Below are 20590 nucleotides of genomic sequence, written 5' to 3' on the forward strand. Positions count from 1 at the left end.
AAAATCTAGTAGCCATATTGGCTGGTGATGAAAAAAGTTAATTTCAAGCCCTGGAGGTTGCTTTCCTCATAAAATAAAATGTTGCTAAGCTTAAAAAAAGAAAGAAAAAAGAAAATGTGAAAATGCTCTGACATACTGTATATGCCAACACAATATTTTCTGTATGAACTGAAGTTAAAACAAAAAGTATTGGGAATCTGGAGAGGGAAACATGACGGACATCACGTGACCAGAGCATCATCCCTCCCCCCCTCCTCACAGATCTGTGTCTGTGCGCCTTTAAGAGCTCTACATCCTGCTGCCTTCTGCACTAAATCTCCATCGCTGCCCTGTGAGGGGGAGAGAGAGAGAAAAAAAAACAAAAAAAAACACACAGAAAGCCACAGCAATGTCCGACCGCTCTGCTTTCAACGACGAGAAAGGGGGCTCCTCCAGCGTCGGAGAGCCTGAATATGGTCACGACCCGGCGAGCGGAGGGATTTTCTCCTCCGACTACAAAAGGTACGGAGCCACCTGCCTCGGTGCAGCTGACGCCTTTTATTTGTCATATTATGGGGATGCACCGGGGCAACTTATGGCGGGGGAGGTGCAGTGTGGATGCTGTTTCCTCCCTGCTGAGATGCATAAGAAGTGTATTTTAATGTCGGTGAACGGAATATAACGTAAACCCACCCCTCCAGACTGAACTTTGTTTGTTATTAGGCCCGTGATTGAAATCGGTGTCTGCCTTTTCTCACCGTGATTTGATTGCTCAAGCTGGTCGTATGACGTCTAATGACGGTTGTTAACTGAGGATATAAAGGTGCATTCAGCGGTTTGTGTTTAAAACAGGCTGGTTGGGGTGTTGATAATGGCAGCGTTTATGTTATATTTGTGAGGTGAAATGTGAAAGGCCTGTCAGAGGGGATGTGAGGCCTCAGCTCCAGCTTTTCAGCACCACCCCTGCTGGACAGCGCGCAGAGCAGCAGCAGCTCAGTGTGAGCAGCTCAGACACACATGGACCCGGTTTAATACCTGAAATATATCAGTCAATAGGAGGAAATTACTAGTGGTGGAAACTAACTACGTGCATTTACTCAAGTACTGTAATTCAGTACAATTTTGATGTACTTGTACTTTGTTTGAGTATCTCCATTTGATGCTACTTTATAGTTCCACTCCACTACATTTCAGAGGGAAATATGGTACTTTCTACTCCACTACATTTATTTGACAGCTTTGGTTACTTTTCCAATGAAGATTTGACACAATGGATAATATAACACGCTTTTAAAATACAACACATTGTTAAAGATGAAACCAGTGGTTTCCAACCTTTTTGGCTTTTGACGTCTTACAAAAAGCAGTGTGTAGTTGGCGTCACATTTCAGATGTCTATGAGTTGTTAACAGCTCCACCAAATAGTGATTTTTCCCTCTAAACTTCTCACATGCTTTCATTTCAATAAATGTTCAAGTGATCCAATATTTCACCAAAAATCAAAGATTGGAGAAAAAGTCCAAAAGCTGAAAACAGATTTGTGTATCAGATTCTTTCCTCTCTCATTAATCATCTCACAACCCCTCAGATTTATCTGGTGACCCTTTGGAGGGGCCCGACCCCTAGGTTGGGAACCACTGGACTAAATTAGCTAACTGTATATAAAGTAGTTCAAACTAGCTCCACCTCCAGCATCTACAACAGTAACATGCTGCTCTAACACTGATGCTTCAGTATTAATAATCTAATGATGTCATATATAAAAATATATCAGTCAGAGGGATCAAACCACTACTTTTACTGTAATACTTTAGCTATGTTTTACTTGTAAAGGAGTATTTTCACATTGCTGCATTGTACTTTTACTTAAGTAAAGGATCTGAGTACTTCTTCCACCACTGGAAGCTTTTATTCAGTTGTGTCCTTTTCATTGTTCTTGTTTTAGATATAAAATGGCCAGACAGACCTATAAATAATAATCATAATAATTTCCCACCTGAAATGTAGCTCAGTGTTTTACATTTAAAGGTAGGTTCACATTCTTCCAAGTCTGTCTTAAAACAATGCTCACATGACCATACATATGGAGAAAGAGTAATTGATTGCTGTAATTGTCCCTACTGTCTGCAATGGCCATATAGAGATCCACAGTCTGATCTGTGTAAAATGTGTCAAATACATTAAGAAGTTCACCTGAAGCTAATAAAATTTCTTTCAATGTATTGCACATATGGGCATGAGTGTTATTTTAAGTCAGACTTGAAAAAATGTGACTGTATCGCACTTCTATTTCTTTAAGAACTTGTGAGAAACAGCTTTTTAATAATAGTGGTCAAAACCGATGCAGCAGAGGCAGAGATACCCTGACTTTTAGTCCCTGCTGTGGGGTCAAGCTTCAAAACAGCCACATCCTACTCTTCCCATAATACAACCTGATAGCATCTTTTCATTAGACCCTCCTTGCCTGGTAAATGTCATGTTTTTCAGACTCAACAGCACTGGTTTGTAGCAAGGGCTTTCTGTTGAATAAAATTATAGTCTCCAAGCAAAAGCCTAAATAACCAAGATGATTAAAACTGTTTTCATGGGCTGAATATTAACACACATGATGTGTACAGTTGGTGTAGTGTCACTTTAAAACAGAAAGAAAGAGCAGACAAAAGTTAAAAAGCAAAACAATGATTGTAACGTCACTTGGATGAGATGTTATTATGCTTCTGCCGCAATCCAACTTATTCACTCTAGCTCACCCTTAAACCCACAAAAATCTGCTCAAATATTTATAGTTACAAGTTACAGCCATGACCTCAGTGTCTAGCTACAGCGCTGGCTATAAAGGTGGGTTATGTTAGATTCACTTCCAGTAAGCAGAATTTTCAGCTATTAAAGACATCATCTAATAAGGCAATTAACACTCTGATGAGTGAAATTTCAAAGCAAGATGACAGCTAATAGACTGGTAAAGATGTAGCATCCTCTATATACAAACTGCAGGTTGGTTTAAAGGACCAGTGTGTAGAATTTAGTGGCATCTAGCAGAACAGACTTGGCAGAAATGGAATATAATTTTCTTAAGTATGTTTTAATTAATGTATAATCACCCGAAAATAAGAATTGTTGTGTTTTCATTATCTTAGAATGAGCCCTTTATAACTACATAGGGAGCAGGTCCCCTTTCATGTTGCACTGCCATGTTTCTAGAGAGGACCTTTCACGTTTTTCGTGAGTTTCAAGGCCACCGTAGGTTCTCCTTCACGATTGGAAGGAGAGGGAGAGGAGAGGTGTATTCATTTGGTTGCAATCTGCAACCTCTCCGCTAGATGCCATAAAATCTTACACACCGGTCCTTTAAAAAATAAATTAAATTAACTAAACTAAATTATTTAGAAAGGCAATTGGTATATCAGACACCAAGCTGACACCAACAAACTGCATTGACATCTAGATTTGTTGTTCTGAACAGAAACTCGTCAGTCAGTACAGTGAAGTCTGGTGTCCTGCTCGGGAACAATTTGTTCTTTCAGGAGCATCTTTGTTTCTACACACACGAGGATTGTCCTACATGGGCCAAAGGACACTACCAGAAGTCAGTCTTAATGTTAACGCTGTCATGAAGCCAGACGGCTTCTGGCTTCTTTTACATTACCTTACTATTTGGCAAGTATCTACTACTCTTTTGCAAAATGACTTACACTGAGTGAGCAACACAAGGTGCGGATCTTTGTCCTCTGGATTCATAAGTGGACTATAAAAAGAGTCAGTTGTAAATGGGGCTATGCTGGGGAAGGACTGTTTTGAGTACAATGCTGTCTGCTTGTACTCATGTAAAAGGCAAGCTGAACGAGTCTCATTGAAAAACCTATTAGTAGTAAAGAGTTCATAATTTACTGTACAGCTGGCACAGAATGTTAGGACATAAAAAATACTGGATTTTGGTTTATATTTGTTATATTTGTAGTTTTTATTGCCATTTGATGACGTTAGGGATAACATATGAGACATTAATTGGGAATGTTTAAGTCAACCTTCACTGGAGCAGCTTGCAGCTGCACACAAACATTTAGAATTAGAGGAATAAAAAAGAAGCTACAAACAGCTAGAGAGATGCTGTTTACGCTGTTTTGCATCTTGCTTACACCTCAGACAATTTTTCACCGCACACATTTTGACTTGTCATGGTAGGAAAAGCACAGGTGTTACTAACAACATTAATAATGAATCTGTTTTATTCAAGTGTTGTCAGTCATTGGTAATTATTATTATTTACATCTGTGCTTTTCCTACTGTGACATGTAGAAATGTCTTCTGTGGAAGAGGCCCACTGAAAAATGTAGTTGGTGAACTGAAGCAGCACAGGGAAGAACCTGCATGCTTAGATTATGTACTACACTATTTGTAAATGGTCGATTATACAGCAATAATGTAGTTGTACAGTACAGTTTGATATATTTTTGTCGTACTGTTTAGCTGAATTTGGTGACACACAGGGGCCAACTGTATGTATCAATCAAATATGTTAAAGGTCCTGCACACCTCTGCTCTGGTGAAGTTGTGTAGAGCTACACAGGGAACGTATGTAAGGTCAATCAAACTGCATGTACCAATAAGAATAATCAAGGTGTATAAAGATGTTTTTAAAAGTGCAAGTTTCCGCCAAAGCAGGTGTAAAAAATCAGAAAATGTCAATTAAGCACAGTTTGTACTCGCTCATGCAGTGTTGAGAAGAGGTTTAATTAGACAAAATAAACAAAAACACCTGTGTGGACCATATTGATAGGATGTTTAAAAAAAATACTAACATAAAATAAATGCAGAAGTCTAATTCTCACTTCTTATTTTTAGACAATTGTGTGCATGTAATTATTTGATTAGAATATCATAGACAAAGAAACATTTAATCTCCATTGTTGTATGTGTCAGTTGGAAAGCTGCGCTGACTAATACTGCTGAAAGCATCTATACTGTATGAGTCATCAGTGCTCATATGCACAATCATACTGCATGCTGTCAGATGTGTCACACTCTGTTTGATATACAGTACATATAAACATAAGCTTTATTCTAAAACGATCTATCAAGAGTTTATATTTTCTTGGCATTTATCATCTTTATATTTTCAGTAATGTCCATGAATTCTTCTAGATTGAGTCTTTCAAACCGTTACTTTGGTTAAACTTTCATTCGGGTGATAATTTTGTATGAGTAAAGCCTTGATAGTGGATATCGAGTTTTGAAACAACATTATTCAAGATCTGTGAATTAACTTTAGCTTCTCTTTAGAGTTTTGTGTGTCTTAGTCCTCTGTGATTTGTTATCTGTGCATGTATCTCGGTTTGCTAACAGATCACATTGCTGTTTATTCCTCCCACTGTTTCTCTCTCTCGCTTTTTCTGGAAATGAAACCGTGCAGAATAATTGGGTCAAGCAGAAACACCACCAGCTCTAATAAGCTTCATTATTACTACAACTGACTGGTATTCTGTATAGGATTGGAGGATTTTAGAGGAAGCTTTATAAAAAGTGATCGAAAATCAGTACGAAAAGTCTTGGAGTGGAGACATAAAGTACATCAGTTTAAAATAGTATGTTTTTTCACCAGCAGAGGGAGCTCAGTCCTCGTAGATGGCTGAACTCCAGGCAGTGAACTGTGACCTTTGGTCCTACAGGAGGAGATTTTTGCCTTAAGGCGGTTTGGCAAAAATCAGTCGATGAGATGAGATGAGATGTACTTTATTGCCCAGATGAAAATTTGTCCTGGACACATATAGTAACAGCTGTTAAAAAATACAAATAACACAGTGCATATATACAATACATACACTGTCACCCATACACATGCACACACACAATATCTACAGTACATGCACAGACTGCCATCAACCAACAAATTACACGCTGCCTGTTGTACAACAAACCTGTAGTCATCATTATGGTGTACATAATATGTGCAGTAAGAGTAAAGCAGCCTCATCAACGTAGAGTCAACATAAAGTGTATATATGTACAGTTAGAATTAAAAGCAGCGTTACAGGGGTTAGCCTCTGCCTAGCTTATCATTTAAGGCTTTGATGGACAGGGGGACAAAGGAGTTCTTAAAGTGGTTGAGCCTGAAGCATCTGCCTGAGGGAAGAAACTGTTACTCAGGATGGACGGCATGGGTGGTCAGAAATAATTGTTTGAGCCTGTCTGATGATTGTATCATCAAAGACAGCCTGGAGTGTGGGATGCTGCATGACTCCCACGATTTTCATGGCTCCCTGTGTCAGTCGGGTAATCTGGTCTTTCAGCTGTACACTGAGGTTGCCAAACCAGGCTGAGATGCCACACCGCAGGACGCTCTCAGCTAGGACGTGGTAGAAAAGGAGCAACACTTTCTGGCTGACACCAAAGACCCTCAAGCTATGAAAAAAGTGTAGTCGCTGTTGGACCCTAGTGCAGACATTTTCTACCTGAACATCTCATGTCAGTTTGTTGTTGATGTGTATGTCCACATATCTGTAAGAGTCAACCTGGGCTATGTTCTAGTCATGGATAACCACTGGTGAGTGGTCTCCAATGGATGTGGGTTTGAAGACCAACATCTTCTTAATGTTGAGGGTGAGGAAGTGTTTGTCACACCACTGGACAAAGCTCTGAATCTCATGTTTGTGTACAGCAGGATAGCTGTGTCGTCAGCAGTGCTGCAAGTGCATTCATTGGTGTACAGGGTGAAAAGCACAGGGGAACTAACGCACCCCTGGGGGGCGCAGGTGCTGATGGTCAGGGGCTCAAAGAGGGTCCTGTTCACCCTAACCTGCTGGGTGCGGTTGGTCAGAAGATGAGTGGTATCACTTAATAGTGCAGGGGTTCACATCCATATACTGCAGTGTTTTCAGGAGAGCATGCAGGGTGTTAAAGGCTGAGCTGAAATTTACATTTGTCAAGGTGTTTAGTTTAGTTGCATCATCAGTGCCTCTCTGGTGTTTGTGTGTAAACTGGTATAGGATCTAGCTGTGGGCCTATTCAGCTATGGTTTGCTCACCATTAGCCTCTCCACACACTTTATCACAACAGAGGTTAGAGCAATAGGTCTAAAATCATTATTCTCCCGTGGACAGGGTTTGTTAGGCACAGGTGTGATGATTGCCCTTTTCCATTGTCTTGGTACAGTGTGAGAATCTAGGGACCTCTGGACAATGGGGCACCAGGCAGGTCTCAATTAACCTGCACATGATACCATCTGGACCTGTGGCCTTGTTGACATTGATTTCCTTAAGGACCTTCTTGTTGACAGATTTAGGATAAATCTCTAGCCTGTCAACATCATCAATAGCAATACCATTGAGCACTGTGTCACATTCAGCAGAGAAATCATAATTGTCAAACTGCCTATAAAAACCACTCAGCTCATTTGTTTTAATTTTCTTTGTGGGTTTCATGTCGATGGCTGTTTCATTAATTAAGTCCCATAGTTTTTTAGGGTTCATAGCCTGGAGGTTTTCCTCTATCGCCTCCCTTGCTTCTTTTAGCCTCTGGTTCAACTGCTTTTGGTCATTGGTCTTAAATGCCTCCTTTTTTCTGTTAATGCAGTCCTTCACCTCCTTCGTGATGTAAAGTTTGTTGTCGGGGTAGACTTTTATTGTCCGTTTTGGGATCACAGTGTCAACACAGAGTTTTATGTAATCTATGGTAACTTCTGTGGCGTTGTCCAGGTTCAGCTCTCCAGGGAAGGTATCCCAGTCTGTGCATAAAAAACAACCAGTCAGTGTTTCTACGCTGTAATCTGTCCATGCAGGGATTTACTGCTCTTCAAGGCTGTCTTGTATGTGGGGATCGGTGAACAGTGACTATGTTTACATGCACAAAATATTCAGTTTTTTGCCCTTGTTCTGAAAAAAGCCAATATTCCTACCAAGCTGTTTATATGGCAAATGAAAATGAATATTCCACTAATATTCCTGTTTACAAGCAAAGGGTTTTCAGGGCTGCTCCAGTGGGAACATGAATCACAAGATTTCTGCAGGCAGTGAAGTAAACCAACGAGGTAAAAAACGAGTGAGCTGCCTGATATTTATAATTTATATTGATATGACTGATATTATAAATTTATAGTTACAGGCACATCCAGTATCCAGGTTGTTCCATGATGTTTACTACACTGCTGAGTGTTTTTGGTGCATCACACTAAGTCGTCTACGTCAGTCAGGATAATAACCGAACCCCTCCGTCCCCGTCGTGGAGAAGGTGTACTCTATTTTTCCAGCCCACCCTGAACAGCTCTCCACTCTCCTCTCATTCCTCTCCTCTGTCTGCCTTCCTGCTCCAGCAGACGACGGCGGTGTGTCGCAAACTGCGGTAAAAACCCCAATTGAGACGCATATTACGAATGTGCTGTATACATGTCCAAAGAATGCTCCTAAAACCCGAATAATGTCAGCGTATCCCTTATGTCAAAATTGGAAAATGCTACATTCGGAATAAGGCCTAATTCGGAATATCCAAACGGAATATGTTGTTTACATGATCCGTATCAAATTGGGAATATTGTCGTATTTGGAATAATAGTAGAATATTAGTGTGCATGTAATTGTAGTCATTGTTATGGTCAGAAATTAAAACTACTTCTTAAATTGTGCTTTCATTGATTGATTCAAGTGAGTTAATGTTGGGCATTGTTGTTGTGAAGATCTGTGTTTGCAGAAGTCAATGTCTCCTCCTCTTCAGTCGTCTCCATGGAAACACGACCTTGGAAATGTTTCTTCAGTTCTCAAATCATGTCAATATGTCTGTGTTATTACTCTGAGCAACAAAAAAAAACCCCAACAACAACAACTTCCCTCCTCTTTTAAAGGTAATTACTGTCCTTCAACATGAAATGACTATTGTAAGTTTGAGAGGGTTGATGTTGCTTGCCGCTGAGGTTTGTTGAGTTTGAAAATCTCAATATCTGACTTGTATTGTTTTGTTTTGGGGCACTGCAGCGCATTTTATTCTCAAGCCATAAAACCAAATGTCAGATCAGTGTCATGTTGGATTTTGTGTGACATGATGGCCTTTCTCAGCTGTTGTCTTTGTGGGATGACAGCTTATCTGACTTGAATTTCTGTCAATTACATCATACTGTAAGCCATGTCAAAGAAATCTATGTTGTTTTAAGATTTTTTGGTCCCTTCCAAAAGGTTGATAAAGGTCAAAAGGAATAGTTTGACATTTTGGAAAATATGCTTAGATAAGAAGCTTACAATAGGTTAGCACAAAGACTGGAGAAGGGAGGAAACTGTTATCCTGTCTCTGTCCAAAGGTAACAAAATATACCTGCCAGCACGTCTAAAGTTCACTAGTTACTAATTAGTTATTTCTGGTAAAACCACAGCTTTATGTTTTACACACTGCAGATTTTGTTATTTTTTTACACAGCCAGGCTAGCTGTTTCCCATTTCCAGTCTTTATGCTAAGCTAAGCTAACCGACAGCTCACAGTAGCCTTTTATTTACCAAACAGACATGAGAGTGACATCTAAACGCTTGAAGAAAGTTTCCTTAAATGTCAAACTATTCCTTAAAGTAATTATCAATGTTCTTTACCCTCAAATGAAACACACTGACTGTATAAAAATATAAAAATATAAAATATATATATATATAAGCTGATTGATGTATGCCTCACAAAGCCACTTTAGTGTCTAACCCTGGCGATGATCATGCTTTGCTCTAGACAGGGCCAAAGTAAATGAAGTGATTTAATTTAAAAAAAATTTTTTTTTGGTAATATTAAAAGTATCCCTCCAAAAAAACATCATGGATAAAACATTAAAGATAAAAGGCTTATTTCCATTTTGATCTCAGCAGGGAGTAGAATTATCCAGCTTTAGGACATACTACAGTTTATTAATTTATGAAAGCCTTCATATATTCCTTTTGAGTTGCCCTGTTATTGTAAGTCTCCTTCATTTAGAGATTATGATGCTACTGCACTGCGCATAAAATCAGAAAAAAAAAGTTTCGACCAAAAAAAAAAAAAGAAGAAGAAGAAATTTCAAAAAATACTTTTAAAGGACTAGTGTGTACGATTTAGTGGCATCTAGTGGTGAGGTTGCAGATTGCAACCAACTGAATACCCCTCCCCAGCATGTAGGAGACTCTACGGTGGTCACGAAACTCGTGAAAAAACGTAAAAGGCCCTCTCTAGAGCCAGTGTTTGGTTTGTCCGTTCTGGGCTACTGTAGAAACATGGCAGGCTCCCTATGTAGATATAAAAGGCTCATTCTAAGGTTACAAAAACACAACAATTCTTATTTTGGTATTATACACTAATGAAAAGATACTTAGGAATATTATACTCTATTTCTGCCAATATTTCTGCCAATTGATCCCCCTAAATCTTACACACTGGTGCTTTAAATGTGCAGTCTTTGTGGTCATGACAAGACATGTCAAGACATTTACAGAACTGGATCTTCTTAGGATGTTTCAAATAGTACAACAATTATGTTTTCATTTTTGCACCATTAGATAGAGATTATTTACATTTTTTAAAGATTTATTCTCTTTTTCATATCGATTATAGTATTTGTTTTTACAGCATTACAAAACATGATATACCAGATCATGTTATATCACTGTGACTGTAAATGCTGCAGCTTCAGGGTGTTTTTTTCTTGATGACATTACTGTTTAAAAATCATATTAGTCTTAAGCAAATGTCAACAAATCCTAACTGAGCTGTTACAGATCACAGGGTCGAGCATATGTGAATTGTGCTTTAAGGCAGTTATTTTTGTTTTGAGTCAAAAAGAAGTGAGTGGGAAAGAGAGAGAGAGAGAGAGAGAGAGAGAGAGATGTCCTCATCACGACGCTGCCAAAAAAGCTGAGTCATGTAAGACCAGGGAAAAAAAAGGCACCACACAGTATATTAAAATATTAATAAGAAAGAACTTTTTTTTTTTTTTACATAATGAGCAAGGAGAGTGAGGAATATTTAAAAGCATCTGTCGGGAATCTGCAAAGGTTTGTTGGCAGCGAGTCTGGGTGAAGGCAGATAAGGAAAGCTGTGATAGAGCGAGAGTTCAAATGAACGAGGGGAGCAAGATTTTTATCCGTTAATGTGAAGAGGCGGAGCAAAAATGACAAGCTCATGGGGGCAGTGATAACGTGGCAAAAGGTGGGAGAGGCTGTGTCATTGTTAGAGAGCTCAGATACATACATTGACTGAGAGACCAGAGAGAGAGAGAGAGAGAGAGAGAGAGAGACTGGTGCTGCAACAGGAACCACATGAGCAGCGGGAGGAGTCGCGAGAGGAGACGCTTCATGGCAAATAAAACTCCACGCCCCTCTCTGCCGAGCATCCATTTACTGAGCAGCTGATGTCCGCTTCACTGGATGCTTTACAGACTCAGCAGTAACAGAAAGAAAAAAAAAAGAACCCCTACAGTACTCAGGGGCTCCGGTGGATTTGGATTTCAGCACTCAGGCAGCAGTATATCAACCTTGCCACCGTGGAGAAGTCTGTCAGCAGGCACTGGAGCATTTCTGGTGAGGTTTGTTGCGTCATTCTTGCAAGAAATGTCCACATTGGATGTACTTAACCTCGGAGGAAAGGAGTATTTATAACACAGAATCTGACTGAAGCTGCTCTTTGCTGTGTGTCTCAGAAGGATCTTGAGAATTTCATAGACTCATTCAAGTCATTAACACCGAGGAGTGGCCTAAGAAAAAACTGCAGGCTTTCTCCACTCTCTCTCCACTTTATCTGCCCGGGATTCTACAGGTTGCTCTTGATCTTTTGGGTTCACACAAAGTTTCAAAGATGACCACCATGCAAAAGCTGCTGCAGCTGCCGGTGAACGCGGTGAACATCGTGAAGACGGTGCAGAGTCAGGTCCAGGGCCAGGAGGAGGACAAGAGCCCGGTGCTGACCCCTGACAGCGGGCAGCAGGCTTGGTACAGCGCTCTGCAGCCTGATGAGCTGCGCCACCTGAGATCTGGTGGTACAGGAGGAGGAGGAGGAGGAGGAGGAGGAGGAGGTGGTGGAGGAGGAGGTGGTGGAAGTGGTGGAGACCATGAGGAACGAGCACCACTGGAGGAAGGTGGTGGTGGTGGGAGTTTCCAAAGTCAACCTTTGCGGTAGGATGTTATGAGAATCCAGACCCTCTTTAACTCATATATACTAAAGTTATGTTTAGTTTTTAAGGCATTTAGCTGCTTTATTGGTTGTTTACATTAAATGCAACACGATAAGCAACCCAAAGAAAGGTGTATAGAATAAGTCAGTGGTGTCCTGGGAGTCGCTACAACTGCAACAGGTCACAAAATAAGTCATGAGGAGTCGTTAGATGATGAAGACAACAGAGAGAATAAGAAAAAAATTCTATATCTGCAACCCTGATTTTCTCTGACATGTCCCATCTTTGTTTTTTTATTGTGAAATTCTGGATAGTTTTACCTCTTCAGGCTTTTAAAAACTACTCAAATGACTTGATTTGTCTGACCAACAGTTCAAAACACAAATATATTCTGTTTAAAATCACATAAAACAGAAAGGAGCAGCAAATCCTCACATTGGAGAAGCTGGAAGCAGTGAATGTTGAGTATTGTTGCTTGAAAATAACTAAATAACAACTGAATCATTATCAAAATAGTGGCAAAATTATTTTCTGTTGATTGACTAATGGATCATTTTGGCTCTGTTAGAATTGTTAAAGAAACTACAGGAGCCAGGAACAAATACTGTATGTGCAGCTTTGTTACTATATAACCTTTTACATATGTGTATCAATTAATTAGATTTCAAACCAAACGTCAGTGGAGCTCTTCAGAAACAGATGACTGAGAGAGATATAAATGCACTTTTTTGATTTTATGAGGTCATACCTATAGACTAGAGCTCTGCTGACGTACAGCTCCGGTTGGTTTTAGCAGCCATATTTCACTGCTGTCACTGAGAAGAAACAAGAAACTTTCAAAGTCTCTGCCAAAAGGCTCAGCTTATGTAAAACAGCCTCAGCAGCTGCTTATAAATGCAAGTTGCAACTCTTCAATCTTTCACCTCTGATTCATGCAAATACATTCTCATCTCTATTCCCTCTCATGTTATTGCAGTTATGCAGCGTTCTGTACTCGGTGAACAAAATGACATTGCATCTGAAGTTGTATTATTGAACTCTGGCCTACTTCCATGGAGACTTTCCAGCTGGAGAGTCCTGCTGATCTCTTGGCTTTGGTGCCAGGTAACCCGACCCGCCGGTGTGCGCTGTTATACCACTGTGGGTTAAATAATTCAGAGCTCTTTGTAAATTCAGCTGTTGATCAGTAGGACGGGACAAAATCCAGAGAAATTAGAGAGCCGGTGTTGGTGTAGAGTTACTGAGGGCCCTTTGGGCATGTGCAGAGAAGTATAAACTCAGTCAGAGGCTCATTTTTCCTGTAGGTGCTGTAGATGAAACTTTATTTCTCAGATAATTTACTGATGTGACATTTCGTAGATATACATCACAGTCAGGCGGGTAGACTGTGAAGTACGAGGGGCTGTCACCTTTTTCCTGGAGCATTTTGTCTTGTGGTCCATTCGTAACTTTGGGATCTAACCTTTTCATTTACTGAGCCATGTAATCGTTCTGTTCTGGCCACTTAATCACATACTTTGACAGATAGAATATGTTAGACTTTTAAGTGCAGAAAAAATAAATTATAATCCTTCCTCTGTTTTCTTTCCATTTAAAAGCCATTGGTCTGTTTTTCTGAGCAACCATATACGACTACTATTGTTACTAATATGCATACTAATAATGCATGTTTAACTTGTCCGTGGTTGCAAATTGCTGATAATTCCTCTAATCAGTGTTTTCAGGGCCAGTTTTAATTAGATCTGTGTAAGTCTTTGTCATTTTATTAATTAGTGATGCTGATCAAGGTGGTAAATCAGCACAAGCCTTAAAACAAATTTTGTCTCCGGTTGGTAAGTTCCTCTACTCAACCGTTACATTTTAACAAGTGAAAACATTGAAAATGTACTTGTCATGTTGGGCTGTAAAACATTGATTTAGTCGTGATTTCCTGTTTATAGAGTTTTGTACAGTTTTTCTTAATCCAGAGAAACAGTGTGAACTCTTTGCATTCAGCTGCAAGAGTGAGAGCTGGAGGCTCCTAAGAACGAGGTCAGATCATGTATCAGCAGTCTGGGTCAATGAGGTTTCCACTGATGGAAAATCAACTTTTTTATGTAAGATTCTTATGATTTTTGAATATTAGCACAAAATTGTCAGTCTTCAAATAAAACTCTCACACCAAAATGTGATATCTACTGTTCATAATGATGTTCAAGTTAGTGACGTGGCGCTGTGGCAGTCTGTTGCTCTGTCGGTCCACTGGTTTGGTCTACACTAGTGGTTGGCAAATAGCTGGTGTTTTCCTTTTTATAGATTACATCAAATCTTTTACATGTCGACAATAGATAACAATGTAAATACGAGAGTCGTGTAAATATGACCTTGTAGCATCTTATACACTTACAAGATGAATAATACAGGTATACAGATTTGTGTCAATAACAGAACTTTACTTCAATCATAAATTACAGTCACTGCTGCTATATCAGTTACCTTTCTAGTCTCATGTATGTTCATCTTTATGAGTAATTTGTTGCCAAATTACTATTAACATAAGCTGCTGTGACTTGGTTTGCTCTCTCTTGGGAATTAGGACATCTGGCCTCTAATACAACCCTAATCTACTTTATAAGTCAATTTTATTCTTGAATGAATTAAAAGAAATGAAACATACTGGGCTGTGTTTTCACTGTGCCTGTGCAATGAACAGTGCTGGAAAAAACTGGCCCATGATTGAACATAATTGCTGACCGCTGGTCTAGACTATAATATCTCAACAATCAGCCTATCAGATGGCCGTGAAATTTTGCACAGACATTCATGGGGGACAATTAATGGAAAGGAGCCGTGTTAATGTTATTATTTACACCTGTGCTTTTCCTGCTTTGAAAAGACAAAATATCTGAAGTGAAAAGGATCTATTGGATGGATTGTGATGGATCTTTTATGTTCCGTTCAGGATGAATTAGTGGTTCATTTGGTTTATGACTGAAGTAGACGCTAAACTAATCACATTCCCAACAGCCAGCTGTACTTTACTTGGTAGTAAACATATATTATACCTGCTAAATATTAGCATGTTACCAGTTGATGTTAGCATTTAGCTCAAAGAAGAGTCTCACAGAGCTCCATAACCCCACTGTATCTATACGTGATGTCATATTATGTACATTTATCCAGCTATTCACAGGAAATAAGAAAAATTACATGACCAAATAACAAATCTGGCATAGAAATGTAACATATACTGTATCACCAGCTGCTTCAGGTGTTTTGGGTTGGACGTTTCATTTCGTATTTTAGGTTTTATGCTTTGCACTTCAAAAGAAATAGCAGTTCAGGTTTAGAAGCTCGCATCAAAGGGGAGAGAGGAGGTTTCAGGCTGTAATAAAGAGACTTGCTGATAGAAATGTTCTGTTTCTGGAGCCATGGCCAAGGGCCGCGACCTATCATCATGATTTCACAGGAAGAAATGAAGCAGTTGGACCTTCATTCTCTGCTGAAAATCAGCATTAGAGTTTAGTGACTCATCCTTTTGTCTGGGCTTTTAGTGCTCGAGGCAAGTTATCTTTGTATTTTTCCACAGTTTATTTTTTATTTGTTTTGGGACACAGCCACATATTTATAACCAAGAAACCATCTTCAGTTCACCTCTCAATTCCAAAAATAATCCTCTACAAACAGCGTTTCATAGATACTGTCAAGTTTTAATTTGACACTCTTTCATGAATTCAGGTTTTGAAGTGTTTTGCAGAGCGAACTATATTATTCATGCAATGCAATTATTAACACTTTGATGCTTGATAGAGGCAAAAGCATAAATCTTACTTAGCGCACAGAAACGTACACACACATTAAACTCACAAGCAGAGGAGTCGTGATAAATCAACTCAGTTCTGCAGCGGCCACCTCCTCACAGACTGCAGGCCTCCATTCAGTGCTGTAATATGACCAAAACAGATGAAATATATATATAGTATACCCCAACAGCCTCCCACTCACTCACACAGAAAGTAATTTGTAGTGGTTGTTGTTTCAGGCTATTTTTTTAGTATGTGTGAGGTTTGTTGCATTGGGAGGTAAGATGTACATCAGTTCCCGAACCCGCTGATAGTTCAAGCTTTCTGGCACTATTACCACACAGAATATGCAGGTTTACATTTGAGTAAACTAAAAAGCATTTAGAGAACACATACATACCTCCATCCAATCCTCAAATTGCATGATTTTAATAAGAAGAAATGTAGAAATACTCAAACTTCCTTTTAAAAAGAGCTTCCTGGTAGCTTAACATAACACAACAACTCCAACTCCTCTTTTCCTGTCTGCCTCATCACGATCGACTGACTAGTAATCTAATCTAATCAATCAATTATAAAAATATTTAAAAAACTAAACAGATTTAAAATATACATTTTAGCAGCCGATCATGCTGATTAGCTGACGTCTGTCATGACATTTGGAGAAAATCTAAACTCTATCTTGGAGTATTGAGTCTGAATTGAATTGAATTACGCTAAAAATGTCAGCCACATATTTTTGTTTAATATTGGGTGAAATTTGAAGGATGAATGTGAAGAAACGTCAGATTGTCTTGTTTAGATTTTTTGAGATATCTGCTTATATACCAAAACTCTGTATAAGAGTATAACTTTGAGACCATGCAGGGTCTCAAGTGTCCGAACAGCGTGGTCTCCATCTTATAACAGCTGTTATATAGCAGTGTGAGTGACATGAATCAGAGCCACAGTCCTCTGCTCACTGGAGACTGGTCCCAGGAGTAGATCGCTGTGTTTCCTCTGCTCGGCACCACAGGCCGTCAGTCGCATGTGGAAACACTGTCAGATACAACAAAGGCACTGCAGGGAGGCAGGAAATCGCTTTACTTCATTTTATTGCATCCTTTGTTGCCGTGGAAACTAGTTGGGGGGGGAAATGTGTAGCTCTGCAGCCATTTAATCACCCCACCCACCACCGAAACAACCCCACCCTTTATTCCCACACCTACGAATGAGGCTCAGACTCTTTTTCATCCTGATTAGCACTTTTACAACACTGTTTTTTAAGATGCATGAGATATGTTGTCATGTTCAGCACATTTACACATTTGGTTAAACACCATAGCAGTTTTTCTTTTTGATGTAACTGTATCTGCATCACCTCCCATGATAGTGTATGTCTGGAGTAGAGCATGTAAGTTAGCATAGATAGCATAGATGCTAGCTGAGGTGTGAGAGGCACAACGTAGTTTATCTGCAGTCAATGTACATTAAGGGGTTGATTGTTTAAATGGGTGTACGCAAACTAAAAATATAATGTTCTAATAAATAATTAGTTGCTTTGAAGTTGCTTTTGGTGATTAAGATCATATTCACCCAGAAAAAAAATGAAAAAGTGGATGTTTTTTCAGACACTAAGACTTTATAACAGTAAATTCAAATGTTTTCATCAACAGGAAAGAGGTTGAGTCATAATTGTCCTCTGTCACTTGCCGAGCAAAAGAAACAAAAGAGCATCAAAACGGATATTTAGGCTGGTTGAAAATGTCATCGATCAGCGTTTCAACATTCAATTAGGCTGGTGTCTTTATCTTTGTCAGCTGTAGCAGCCATCCTATCCGCAGTGACCTGCCGCCATTGTCTAAGCGTTGCTGTTTGCGGGTTTCTCCTGGCAGGTTTGGTAGAATCTGTCAGTATTGTTTATGTGTGTTTGTTTTGCAGCAGGGCGGAGATGTCAGCTTAGATCCGCTCAGACAAGGATCCTGCATCTCATGTGTAACCCGGCCAGTCTGTTCCCATCGTCCCTGACGGGGGATGATGGATGAACAGGGCTGCACGGCTACACGTTAACTGGGTTACAGTAGCTTGATTGAAACTATAAAAGACAGCTGGTACACCCCTAAAATAGGAAAACAATAAAACATGAAGTGTTTGGTGACATCTAAATAGATTATATAGAAATATGCATCAAAAGTTTTCAAAAGTTTTTATAAGTGCTGACAGACAGAGGACCAGAGTTTCAGTACAGACACGACACCTTACAGAACCCAACAAAAGAAGCAAGCTTCTCAAATGTTAAAAGTTGCCTAAACACAAGCACCTGCAAAAGAGCTTTTTCCTTTTTTAAATCAGCAACTATATGATCAAAAAAATAGTTAACAAGATGACCAACCATTCACTTTGGCAGTTTTCAGTACTTGGTGCTACAAACACACTTTACTTGGTACCAAAAAAGTACTGATACCAAGCACTGATGTTCATCAAAAAGCTTTTTTATTTAAACATAAGTAGATTTTACTCTATGTATATATTATATAGCATGCCACCTCTCACCTACTACCCATTTTCACTTCAAAATCTCACCCAAAAACACAAAGTATCAGCTGGAGTGTTGTGAAGTATTATTTCAGTGACATAATGGCAATTAAGCTTATATAAGTCAGAATATCTGGCAATGTTTTTGGTTATATTTTAATTGTATGGCTTCAATGCTGCAGTTCTGATTACAACAAGGAGGAAGTTAGTACTGTGTAATGAATTATATCGATTGATTGATACGACAATTAGTCCTCAACTCTGATGGTGAATCTGACAATTAATCTATGAATTGTTTAGTTTATAAAATAGTGAAAAATGCTCATCACAATTTCCTAAAACTCAGAATGAACTGTTTGTTTTACACAAAGATATTGTTAAGTGACATTTGGGTTTGTTAAATGATTTGATGAGATAAGATGAGAGATTATAAAAAATCAGTCAATTTATTTATCGACTAATTTTTTCAGGTCTAGAAATCTTTGTTGTGGTTGGATATCTGCATATTACAGACGTGAACTTGCAGGATACTAATAGACCTACAAGTCACAGTTGCACTGAGTGACATCTTGATCAAAGCGTTTCTTATTGCTTCTCTAAATTTCTGCAAAAATATCAACAGTCTCTCTGCGAGATGATGTTTTAGGGATTATGTCACTTTCCAATTAGCCTGCATTTATGAGCTGCAGTTTGAAAGGTTTCCATATTTTGCAAGCCGCGTTTCCCACTTCAAAGAGAATAATTTCTGGGTCACATTTGCAGACTTTGATCAATTTTGAGTATTGAATGGAAATTGCAAAACAGGTCTGTACTGCATTTCTTGTTTGAGGCCTCTGCAATCAGTGTCATTTGATGTCGCTTGTACTGCTAAAAAAATAAACAACAAAAAAAAAAACCTACCAAGCTGTGATCTAATTTTCAGTGTTTTCTTCCCTCAGACATGACGACTTAAAGGAGATGCTGGACAGCAACAAAGACTCCTTGAAGCTGGAGGCAATGAAGCGGATCGTGGCTGTGAGTATAAATAATGTTTACTCTGGGATTTCACTGATCAGTAGGTACGGCTGCATGTTGAGTGGAGGACAAAGGCGCTGAAAGTTTTAATGCAAAAAACACAACATGTATCATTTTTAATTTATTCTGACAGCAGGAAAGACCCAGTGCTCGCTCTTGTTGCGGCCTTAATGTCATAATCTTGATGGTTAGGTTAGGTTTCCAGTATAACGACGCTCTAATCAGAGATACAAATCTTAATCCAATTAATACAATACTGGAGTTAATATCCTGAAATTATAAGAGACTTATTATCCTACAGCTATAAGAGAAAGACAGTTCTAGATGATATAACTACAGTCAGCGGTTAAATATTCATAATCCTTGTCAGATTCCTCCTTCTGAAGCTCCGCACGCGACTCTTCATTCATCATCCCTGCAAGACAGAGCAGACGAAAGCGGGAAGGAAAAGCATGAAAACATTAAAAAAAAAAAGGCTGAAAGGAAATGAAAAAGTTGCACCTTCTTACAAATGATGTAAACTCTTCTAATATGTCATCTTGTGAAATCCTCATTGCTGCTTTTGTGCTTTCTTCTTTTTTTGGGGGGGGTTTTTGTCTACAGATGATCGCCCGAGGTAAAAACGCATCAGATCTTTTCCCTGCTGTGGTGAAAAATGTGGCCTGTAAAAATATTGAGGTTTGTAATAAACCCAGTTTCATGTTGCTTCATGTATTATTTGCTCTCTTTCTTCTGCTTGTATAGCTTTATATGGTGGAAAAAGTTACTTTCTGTATAAAGGCTTTTTTATTTCCCTTGCTTGTAAATTATGCATTAACTTATCAGGTTTTTTTAAAGCCCCATGGGGTTTGGCTTTATCTCACCTGAGCAAAATTACAATTTTCCTCTCCTCTTTTTGTGATTTATCACTGTGCTTTATCTCTTCACTTCAGATTTATCTCACTGGAAATAATTGAAGTAATCTACATAATTGGGATTAAATCTGTTTTTGTTTTTTTTTTTGTTTTTTTATCTGTCTGTTTCCTTCTTACTGCCCCTCCCTTCAGGTGAAGAAGCTGGTCTATGTGTACTTGGTGCGTTATGCCGAGGAGCAGCAAGATCTCGCTCTGCTCTCCATCTCCACATTTCAGCGAGGCTTGAAGGTAAAGCAGAGGCAGCTACTTTCATCAATAGTTTTCAAGTCGCCCTAACAAATCTTTTA

The 20590-nt window shown here is 39.0% G+C and overlaps 1 protein-coding gene across 3 annotated transcripts in view; it reads left to right on the forward strand.

Moving 5' to 3' along the window:
* The first annotated feature begins 248 nt into the window (after window positions 1-248).
* The window catches only part of LOC121898035 (AP-3 complex subunit beta-2), a 48768-nt gene continuing 28426 nt past the window's right edge, over window positions 249-20590 (forward strand). For 2 of the 3 annotated variants that reach the window (XM_042412911.1, XM_042412912.1), the window contains exons 1-4: window positions 249-501; window positions 19314-19389; window positions 19993-20067; window positions 20436-20531. In XM_042412911.1, the coding sequence (XP_042268845.1) occupies window positions 389-501; window positions 19314-19389; window positions 19993-20067; window positions 20436-20531 (360 nt within the window). In that variant the 5' untranslated portion in view covers window positions 249-388. Of the gene's footprint in view, window positions 502-12031; window positions 12081-19313; window positions 19390-19992; window positions 20068-20435; window positions 20532-20590 lie in introns of those variants that run through there. The other variant, XM_042412913.1, reaches the window with a different exon arrangement.

The sequence above is a fragment of the Thunnus maccoyii genome, chromosome 5 (genome assembly GCF_910596095.1).
Source record: "Thunnus maccoyii chromosome 5, fThuMac1.1, whole genome shotgun sequence".
NCBI classification, from domain to species: domain Eukaryota; kingdom Metazoa; phylum Chordata; class Actinopteri; order Scombriformes; family Scombridae; genus Thunnus; species Thunnus maccoyii.